Source organism: Sinocyclocheilus rhinocerous, unplaced genomic scaffold (genome assembly GCF_001515625.1).
Source record: "Sinocyclocheilus rhinocerous isolate Xijiao unplaced genomic scaffold, SAMN03320098_v1.1 scaffold30, whole genome shotgun sequence".
NCBI classification, from domain to species: domain Eukaryota; kingdom Metazoa; phylum Chordata; class Actinopteri; order Cypriniformes; family Cyprinidae; genus Sinocyclocheilus; species Sinocyclocheilus rhinocerous.
In genome coordinates this window covers 1,648,559-1,659,416 of record NW_015657838.1, presented here as the reverse complement: position 1 = coordinate 1,659,416, position 10,858 = coordinate 1,648,559, and the positions used below count along the sequence as shown (strand labels likewise).

General features: G+C 39.5%; 1 protein-coding gene across 1 annotated transcript in view; it reads right to left on the bottom strand.

The window, feature by feature from the left end:
* The window catches only part of LOC107721616 (transmembrane protein FAM155A-like), a 154,414-nt gene extending 148,601 nt beyond the window's left edge, over nucleotides 1-5,813 (bottom strand). The window contains exon 1 of the mRNA XM_016529722.1: nucleotides 4,750-5,813. Within this exon, the coding sequence (XP_016385208.1) occupies nucleotides 4,750-5,388 (639 nt within the window). The 5' untranslated portion in view covers nucleotides 5,389-5,813. The remainder of the gene's footprint in view (nucleotides 1-4,749) is intronic.
* Nucleotides 5,814-10,858: the final 5,045 nt, after the last annotated feature.

The window sequence follows — 10,858 nt, the reverse complement described above, 5'->3', positions numbered from 1 at the left end:
CGTTATCCCCCCCCCCCCCTCCATAATATGAGCTCTACATTATCATTACATCATACCATATGAGCCATACAATTCTGATGTATCAAATATGATACTCAAAAAACACTTTTTCGTCTAAAGATTTAAACTGCTAAAAAAAAAAAAGCAGACTATTACTTCATATGCCAGGCTTCACAGGGATAATGAATTCAAGTCTCTTCTAGAGCTGATCTGAGACTGACCCTTGGACAAAAAAAACCTGGTCATGTTCAAAGGAGGACACCTGGGCCCCCTTCACATCCACTAGCAGCTGTCAATCAACATCAGTCAGTCAGAGTCATTCTAACTGACAAAAAGCCTTGTAAGAACAAGCATGTCTCCACTAAGCACTCCTGGGAAGAAGTAGTCTTGTGTAGCCAGACGTTTGACTAAAGGCATAAGATCTGGTTCACACTGCAGTGTATCTCGCCAAGAACCACCCACTTAGACAGAAAGAGACTGTCTGATTGACACATAAAGTGACCAGTCACAGTTTGTTTTGTTTATACCTCCTGTTTAAGGGCAGAATTATCTAAAATAGATTACACTATAATAGGCTGTAAGCATGTGAATTTGCTGAAAATTGACTGACCTTCAGGTCATTCAAGATGTAGATGAGTTTGTTTCTTCATCTGAACAGACTTTGAGAAATTTAGCGTTACATCCCTTGCTCACCAATGGATCCTCTGCAGTGAATGGTCAGAATGAGAGTGCAAACAGCTGATAAAAAAAATATCACAATAAAGTAATCCACACCACTCCAGTCCATCATCTAATGTCTTGTGAAATGAAAAGCTGCATGTTTGTAAGAAACAATTTCATCATTAAGATGTCAGGCACCCATTCACTGCAGAGGATCCATTGGTGAGCAAGTGATGTGCTAAATTTCTCCAAATCTGTTCAGATGAAGAAACAAACTCATCTAAATCTTGGGATGCTTTCAGGAGTGCTAGAATGTACAGTGAAATGGCTCATGATCGCCAGAAACTGTATCATGATTCAGGCCTCCGACACCAGCCCTATGCAGTCGGTGCCATGGTGTGGCTCCATAATCCAGTGGAGAGCCGCATGAAGCTGGCGCCCCACTGGAAGGGACCTTTTAAGATTGCACAAATCTTTGACTCTGGTGGTGAGCCAGGACTGACATACCGGATCGTTAGCCCTATGGACTCAGATGGACAAGGACAGGTTGTGCATTACAATAGGTTGAGACCTTATACATTGCCGGTTCCCACACTGTCATCTGATGAGAGACTATCTATGGTTCCTCATTCTTTGCCTGATTCCCCTTCTAAAGAGTCTGACATGTTAGGAGGGTTGCAGCACAGTGAACCTCAAAAGGATTTAAGTGAGGCACTGGAGGGACCTGATAAGTGCATACCTGGTGTGAGTAGGGCTGGGAGGTGGTTGAAACCCCCTGGTTGCTTAAAAGTTTTTGTACTGTACTAATGTACATGTTAACATATATATATATATATATATATATAAAGGATGCGAGAGAGAGAATAGAGAGAATGATAATACTAATAATAATAATAAGAAGAAGAAGAAGAAGAAGATCTAACAATCTGCTGCACACTCATTGAAACACTGTAATGGGTAATGTACATTACAAAGTGTCCTGCAGTCAGTTTGGCAGGACATGTTGCCCTTGTTTTCTCATCGCACAGCACAGGAAATATGAACTCAAAAATCTGATATAGCTAATCGTTTGGCAATGGCATGTTTCATATGCTGTTCTATGCTGTGGTGGCTGCAGCTGCTCAGTAGTCTAATGCTCTATTAAGGTACAGGATAAGTAGCAGTCCTATTTAATGCATGTGCAACAGCAAAATTATTCATCACCATGACTGAAGGGGAAGAGAAAAACACCTGAATAATGACTGGAAAAGAATAGCCTTCTGGGGATTACGCAGAAAAATCACTGCTGCGCTATTAACGTTATTGAAATTCCATAAAGCACTGCGCCACCTCTCTGGCTCTCTCACACACACAGTCTTTCTGTTGTTCTGTCTCTTTGCAGATCGCAGGACACCTAGAACCATAAATCTCAGACTGCTTCAAATGAGAGGACATGCCCTCAGCTTTGTCCCTCCATACTGAGGTAATTGCCATCTATGAAAGCAACCCCGGTGGACAACATCTTAAACAAACCTAAGGTGGTTTGCTGGTTTAAGCTGGTCTTTCTGCCTGGCTAGCTGAAAAGTGACCAAAACCAGCCCCCCCAACGCTATACGCTAAGTTAGCAGAGTAGCAATGACGCTCACTAAAACGTTTCCTTCACATCCACTAGCAGCTGTCAATCAACATCAGTCAGTCAGAGTCATTCTAACTGACAAAAAGCCTTGTAAGAACAAGCATGTCTCCACTAAGCACTCCTGGGAAGAAGTAGTCTTGTGTAGCCAGACGTTTGACTAAAGGCATAAGATCTGGTTCACACTGCAGTGTATCTCGCCAAGAACCACCCACTTAGACAGAAAGAGACTGTCTGATTGACACATAAAGTGACCAGTCACAGTTTGTTTTGTTTATACCTCCTGTTTAAGGGCAGAATTATCTAAAATAGATTACACTATAATAGGCTGTAAGCATGTGAATTTGCTGAAAATTGACTGACCTTCAGGTCATTCAAGATGTAGATGAGTTTGTTTCTTCATCTGAACAGACTTTGAGAAATTTAGCGTTACATCCCTTGCTCACCAATGGATCCTCTGCAGTGAATGGTCAGAATGAGAGTGCAAACAGCTGATAAAAAAAATATCACAATAAAGTAATCCACACCACTCCAGTCCATCATCTAATGTCTTGTGAAATGAAAAGCTGCATGTTTGTAAGAAACAATTTCATCATTAAGATGTCAGGCACCCATTCACTGCAGAGGATCCATTGGTGAGCAAGTGATGTGCTAAATTTCTCCAAATCTGTTCAGATGAAGAAACAAACTCATCTAAATCTTGAATGGCCTGAGGGTGAGCAAATTTTCAGCAAATTTTCATTTGTCAGTGTGCATAAAAACACTCCTTTTCATTGCACAGCTTGTTGCTTAAACAGAAATGCCCTCCTTGAAATTGAGTAAATTACTGGAATGGACTGAAATAGACAATTTATTGTAGCACCCAAAACAGCAAATTGCATTAACCAGAATAAAACTATTTATTTAATGCTCAGCACATTTCAGGTGTCATTATGCGTCTAATTCAGCAAACACTACTATGTACTGTATTTTGTACTTGTCTCAGCACCATGGACAGGGACCAAATCACGCTCAAATGTAAACCTGGGGGAAAAAAAACTGTGTGTGTGTGTGTGTATATATATATATATATACATAGCATGTTTCATATGCTGTTCTATGCTGTGGTGGCTGCAGCTGCTCAGTAGTCTAATGCTCTATTAAGGTACAGGATAAGTAGCAGTCCTATTTAATGCATGTGCAACAGCAAAATTATTCATCACCATGACTGAAGGGGAAGAGAAAAACACCTGAATAATGACTGGAAAAGAATAGCCTTCTGGGGATTACGCAGAAAAATCACTGCTGCGCTATTAACGTTATTGAAATTCCATAAAGCACTGCGCCACCTCTCTGGCTCTCTCACACACACAGTCTTTCTGTTGTTCTGTCTCTTTGCAGATCGCAGGACACCTAGAACCATAAATCTCAGACTGCTTCAAATGAGAGGACATGCCCTCAGCTTTGTCCCTCCATACTGAGGTAATTGCCATCTATGAAAGCAACCCCGGTGGACAACATCTTAAACAAACCTAAGGTGGTTTGCTGGTTTAAGCTGGTCTTTCTGCCTGGCTAGCTGAAAAGTGACCAAAACCAGCCCCCCCAACGCTATACGCTAAGTTAGCAGAGTAGCAATGACGCTCACTAAAACGTTTTTTTTTTTTTTTCTATGACAACACTAATAGTACACAAAACACTTAAGGTACCAAAACGAATCACTTCATTAGCATGGGCATGTATCATTTTATTATTTTAAGTATTGTACCATGGTATTTGCATGATATTCCAAGGTACACGAATATGGTTGTCATTATATATAGTGATATGTAATATAAGTACCACATTGCCATCTGATGCTGTACCAAGGTATCCCCACCTTTGCCTGTTTCAACTAGTGTTGTCACGTGAGCACACTCACAATAACTAGCAATATAGTATTCCAATTTTAGGATTTCAGTTGTTATATATATATATATATATATATATATATATATATATACAAAATCAAATTACATATTATAACTTTTTTATATTGTATATTTATAAACACGCTGACATTTCTAAGTGGTAGCTTTGAGTTTAGTTTAGATGTTTTCTGCTAGCTACATTTTTGTGTAGCTTGTCCGTCATTTCTTATTTCTGTCATGGATCATCCATTAGTAGGCTTTAGTGGATTTGGATAATATTTGATACAGCTGAGGGAGGAATCACCTGAACACACCACACAGTAAAGACATATTGTTCGACATTCCAATAAGCTCATTTCCGTCTAACCTAAACTTGTGCATTCAAGGTGCCAAAAAAATCAATTTCCAGTAAATCCACAAGTGCGCGCGTTCTCGCGCGCAGATGACAAAACAGACCGTACACATGCAAGAGGCTTTTTTTCCTCATACGCTCAACGTGAAAGAAATGTGATTGCAGCATACATGACCAGCTTTTGTTAGAAGCCGTCAACAAACAAACCAACACCAAAGGGAAAGGCAGCGTACGCCTACCGTGCACTCTTCCATACACGTCCGCACCGAATATACATCCGTTTCATATTTCTGAACCAAAAGCTCAAACTCTCGGTATTTCTCCTGAGCTCGTCGGTCGTAGCGTTGGTAAGCCTGGACGCACTGGCTGCATCCCGACGCATCAGCCATGTCCAGGCTACAGGTCAAATTGTCCGGACTCGTAAACCCGTAAAACAAATCCAAAAGCGAGTAGGAGTTACAAAAAGAAAGATAGAAATCACTCAGGTTCCACTCGGAGAGGCCCGAGCACACGGCTTCCGCCTCGTCAAAAGTCAAGCAGTTTTTGGAGAGGCTGTCAGGATGACAAGTTTCAAGTCTCCACAGAGGTTTGGTAGAATTGCCTATAAAAATAAGACTCTGCTCTCTCTGATGGCTGGATGAAAGTATATGGTTCGTGTGCTCCAGCCGTTTGTCTCGCGTCCTCGTCAGTTTCGCCTCGGCGCAGAACCACAGATGATCAGAGAGCAAAACGGTGATAAACAAAAGAGAGGCTAAGGACAGTCGCCATCTCTGGGCCCTTTCAGAATCGGTGAATAATGGCTTTTCGTCCTCTCGGGGTGCGAAGCAGATTTTTAAGCCGTCATCTTGCTGCCGACACGTCCAAGCACCCCTGGTCATATTTCAGGAAAGAGCAGCACTGGCCGACTCCACCGCGACGGCTCCTCTGCCACAAAATGCATTGATTTGAAATGTTTTCTTCCCGTTCAACAGCGCTCCCGGCAGCTGTATCCGACTCTCTGGGCTAGATGAAGCCGTGCGCGGTCATATCTCCGTTATTCCGCATGGCTCCCCGGAGAAAAAGCGCTTTCTGTGTGGCAACATTCCTCCTCTGTTCCCGAAGCTCCTGCATGTGTCCCCGTATCTCCTCAAGGGAAGACGAGACGCTGCTCTTTCCCTATCTGGGCGGATTGCCTTCGATCTTCTCTGCTGTTTATCATCATCATCTTGGGTCCTGTGTTAAGTTGCCGCCATGTTCGTCTTGAAACACTTTTTGGGGAGCTGGGTCATTTGCGTCATCTCCATCCTGGCGCAGTAACACAGATCTACAGACTACAGGAGATGAATACACACGCGCGCGCGCGCCCGCACTCTCTCTCTCTCACACACACACACTCACTGGACGTGTCAATATGAAAGATCACTCATAATAAATGGACATTTCCTCGTTCACCCCCTTGGCTTTTACTCGTCCACATTCATAGTCCACATCTTCAATATCCCGTCACGTTCCAGTCCAAAGCGCACCGTTCATTACAAGCTCCGAGCAAAATAAACGACGCAATGTGGAGGTGTAAAGACGCGGTGGCCCTAAATAACATCGCTTTGGCGGTGCGTAATGTCCTTAAATGCGCAAAGACGGGAGGAAAGGGATGTCACAACATGTTGCGTGAAACGACATTTGTATGTCTCGTTCATCCAGTTCAGGCTGAAGTTTATTAGTATGCAGCGTGTAACTGTGTGTAAGGAACCGGGCACAGGAGAGACATCTGGGCGTCAAAGCAGCACGTTGGAAAGCGAGCGCGGAAACGTGAGGAGAGTGTGTGTGTGTGTGTGTGTGTGTGTGAGAGAGAGAGAGAGAGAGATACTGTATATTTGTCCTTTAACAGGCTAACCTTGTGCGGCATGGCCCTGTTTGATCCTGCATTTCAAAGTAAACAAAGTGTGCGTGCTGTGCACAATCACCACGCGCTTGGCTTCTGCCTTTCTACCTAATTTGGGTACTGAACGTGAGGAGAGAGGCGAGGCTAGCATGCAAATAAGCGTTTTTTACACACTTAAGAGTCGCCAAATCACTGTCAGGTTCTATTACTTGTAGTACTACCAAGTATGATTCTTTCCTTAAAATTAATTGCACCCCCTAGAGAAAACGAGAGGGTTTTCCTGATACCAAAGTAAAATATATGTGTTTGTATTAATGTTATTTAAATGTTAATTAATATTTGCTATTAATGAATATTAATAAAGCCAAAATTGTGGGGGTTAGACCCCCCTTTATAACTTAAATGCTTCTTAAAAAGTACATGTTCTCAATTGATCATATGTAAAAGTTATAAATAATCAGAGTATTAATGTTTTGTTAGCATTCCCGTCAAATGATGATCCTAAAAACGCTCCATTCAGTGTACTGTTTTCTATGGTTACCATAAAGTTATCATATTTATTATTTTATTACAGCTTTACATATTTAAAAAAAAATATCTCACAGAAATGTTAGTGTTTTGTTTTAAAACTTAAGATAGGTATAATTTGTCATTTGGATAGATGCGCTAAGGGCAGCACAAGACAATCTGAGTTGCACAAGATGAACCTCAACATTTCACCTAAACTGTGTAATGAAAATGTGTAAAAAGGAGTTTATATATAAGCTAGAGGTTAAAGTGTCCCAAATAAGCCTGGGGCAAAAGCCCCCGTAGACACCATAATTTGCTTTCCGTGAAAAAAATGAGGCTGTGAGGAAATCAATGTACAGTACGTTCAATAGAAGGTCCTATATCATATCACAACTTTCAAAAAACAAACAAAAAAATGCTTTCCAGAATTTTTGTCAGCAGGAATTTTTTTGGAAAGACATTTTCAAAGTCAGCTTAATAATTACTGTAATAGCAACGTGCAAATATAATATACAAATAGTATAATCACACATGCAAATATACTTATGAAATATTTAAAATAGAATATTTTAAGTAGCCATATATTTAAGTGCATAGGCCTATTTACTCTAAATAGCATTGCATGTTACCTACTTTTCAAATTTCATAACTTCTCAAATTACAATATTCTTAAATAATATTAAATAAAAATATATCTGTTAATTTGTGCAACATTTTAATTATTAGAAATTAAACCAATTATTTGGTCTCATGGATCAAATCAGTTTCACAGTGCATAAAGACAAACAGGTGTTTAGGAAAGTGCTGTGGTGGTTTTGTTACCATGTTGTTTTTTGGTTAAAAAAATTCAATCTCACAAGTTTCAAGCTCACAGGCTTACGAAGAGCATATTACGTTACCTTGTGTGAAGTCCATTATTAAATTGTTTTGCATTTTTGGAGCATTGGTGTGCCAACTTTTGTTTGTTTTTTTATTATTTTCTTTGTCAAGCACCCAATTTTGAGCATTTTTTGCCGTTGATGTGTATGCTTTGGTTCCATCTTTGCTAAAAAAATAAATCTAAACTGACTCCAGGAAGCATTTAGCCTCATTTTACCCAGTGACCCTAAATGCAGTTGTTGCACTTGCTATCGTCAGTGCAGCGTAGCTCTCATAATGGCCAGATTATATTACTGATGAACCCTTCCCGGGCTAAAGATTTTAGAGGAAGTGCTTATCACTCATTAGAGAAAATCAGCTGGCAGAGCAAGAGGAAATCAAAGATTCACAAGGAAAATAATGAGGATTAACAGTGCCAAGACTGATCATCTGTCGCGGATCTGAACAGAACTTACCCCCTCCCATCCCAATACTTCATGGACAGAGAAGGCATAAAAAGGCCAAGCCTAGATGAACACATACACATTTCCTAGAATGAACATCTCTCTTCTGTAAATATATTTTAGTTATATCACTCGTGACAAAAAAATAAATAAATAACTAATACAAAAACAACAGCACAAGTTAGTGTTTCCCGTTTTCCCGTTTTTTAGTGTCACCCAAAGGCTAGAATCTCATCTACTCTGTGGAACATTCTAAAATTGCCTGTTCATCTTCTAGAATATTTTCAGTGTTCTCACACAAGACTTTCAGCATACTCATCAAGAGATCTAAATTATGAATTGTGGGACAAGCCGGGGTGAAAAGTGAGCACAGCGTCTGCATTAAAATCAAGATGATGAGTAGCACCTGTAGAGCTCACCCCCATCTTCATTTTGATATATTTAGTCATATGGACTTATCATCATAACGTCTCGGTTACGTATGGTAACCCTCGTTCCCTGAAGGAGGGAACGGAGACGTCACGTCGTGACCGACGAATTGGGATATCGCTTCGATAGACCAATCTGCATGCCAATGTGCATTGGCTCGTTTAGTTTACACTCGAAGTAGATTGGTCTATCGAAGCGATATCCCAATTCGTTGGTCACGACGTGACTCGTAGTGACCGACTGAAAGGGAACAAGGGTTTGGTCTTGCTGTCAGCAAATCAATAAGTTACGGCAATGTTATCTTGTGTTCAGTGGGCAGTGGGCAGTAAAATCTAATGACATAACAGCTTAATGAACCCCCTTCAAACAAACATTCTCTAGAGGGCCGGCTATTTAACTGCCAGGCGCCACACACGATGACGTGTTGGGAAGGGGAGGGCCATTCCCCCTTACCCATCTGTCACCAGTTGCTCGTTCTGTGTCAAACTTTAATATGGGAAATCAATGTAATGATCCCAAGAAACACCCCTCTTTTGAGCAACTATTCATTTGTAGCATTATTTTTTTTTTTTTAAAGATGACCTCAGTTTCACCTCCCATCGTCATAGCAACTGAGTAACCCGTAAGACCTGGCAGAACACCCTGAGTGTACATATATAGTGCTGGTGTCATTTGTCAAACAGAACCAAGGATCCTGTAAGTTCTGTGGACTATGTGGTTGGGGAAATTGTAGTGGAATAAATGGTAGTTAGACATATTAAGCGAATGAGATGACTTCTTCCGCAGGCAATCTCTGCCTAGAGCTTGATTTCTGGCCAAAGACAATGAAATATGGCCAAGCATCTCTAACAGCTTGCTAGACCACAGCAAAGACATTGATCTGTTTTCCTTAAAGGGATAGTTCACCAAAAATGAAATTATCTTAAAGGGATAGTTCACCCAAAAATCTAAACTCTGTCATGATTTACTCACCTTCATATTAATCCCAAACCCATAAGACTTTTCATTAATCTTGAACACACAAATTAAATAGTTTTTTGGGTTTTTTTAATGAAAGATTTGTCTCTCCGTTGAAAGTCCAAAGCTTGACACTTCAAAAAGTACAAAAAGAGATTAGAGAAGAAATGCAAGTGGTTTGGTCTGCTGAAGATACTTGATCGCTTTATATAATAAACAGATTTAATTCAACCTTTTATTCTCAAATAAACATTGATCAACACACATACATAGAGAACATCAAATATGGTAAATGAAGGCTCAAACATACTTGATGTTGAAGTTTTGGTTACTTGGAGATTCAAAGGAGGAACAGAAACCTCAGGTTTATTTAAAAAAAAAAAATTGTGATTCAAAGATGAATATAGATTTGGAATGAATGAGGGTGAGTTGCTTGGTTGGATGGCAGGTTTTGTGTTTTAACGCCATTCTAGCTTCCTTGGCTATTTTCTTGGAGAGTAACAAGTTAAACACTAAAAAAGTTTTTTTTGGTTTTTGTTTTGTTTTTTTAAGTGAGCTTTTTTGGTAAAAAAATCTCCAAAATGGATTCAGGGTTAAAAAAAAAAAATTGTGATTCAAAGATGAATATAGATTTGGAATGAATGAGGGTGAGTTGCTTGGTTGGATGGCAGGTTTTGTGTTTTAACGCCATTCTAGCTTCCTTGGCTATTTTCTTGGAGAGTAACAAGTTAAACACTAAAAAAGTTTTTTTTGGTTTTTGTTTTGTTTTTTTAAGTGAGCTTTTTTGGTAAAAAAATCTCCAAAATGGATTCAGGGTTAAAAATGTCTTCCAAAGCATTTTCTGAGTGTTACCATTTCTTAAGAGAACTTAAACCGACACAGTTTGTTAAAATATGTAGCAATTATGGAATGTCTTCAGCATACATATATATATATATATATATATATATATATATATAATGTGAACCTTGCGATTACTGAAAATAAAGATGCGTCTTTTACCCTCAGTAGAGTTAATTTCATATATTTTTATTGTTCATTAATTGTACATGAGGGTAAGTAAATGATGTTTTTAAGTGAGCTTTTTTGGTAAAAAAATCTCCAAAATGGATTCAGGGTTAAAAATGTCTTCCAAAGCATTTTCTGAGTGTTACCATTTCTTAAGAGAACTTAAACCGACACAGTTTGTTAAAATATGTAGCAATTATGGAATGTCTTCAGCATACATATATATATATATATATATATATATATATACATATATATATA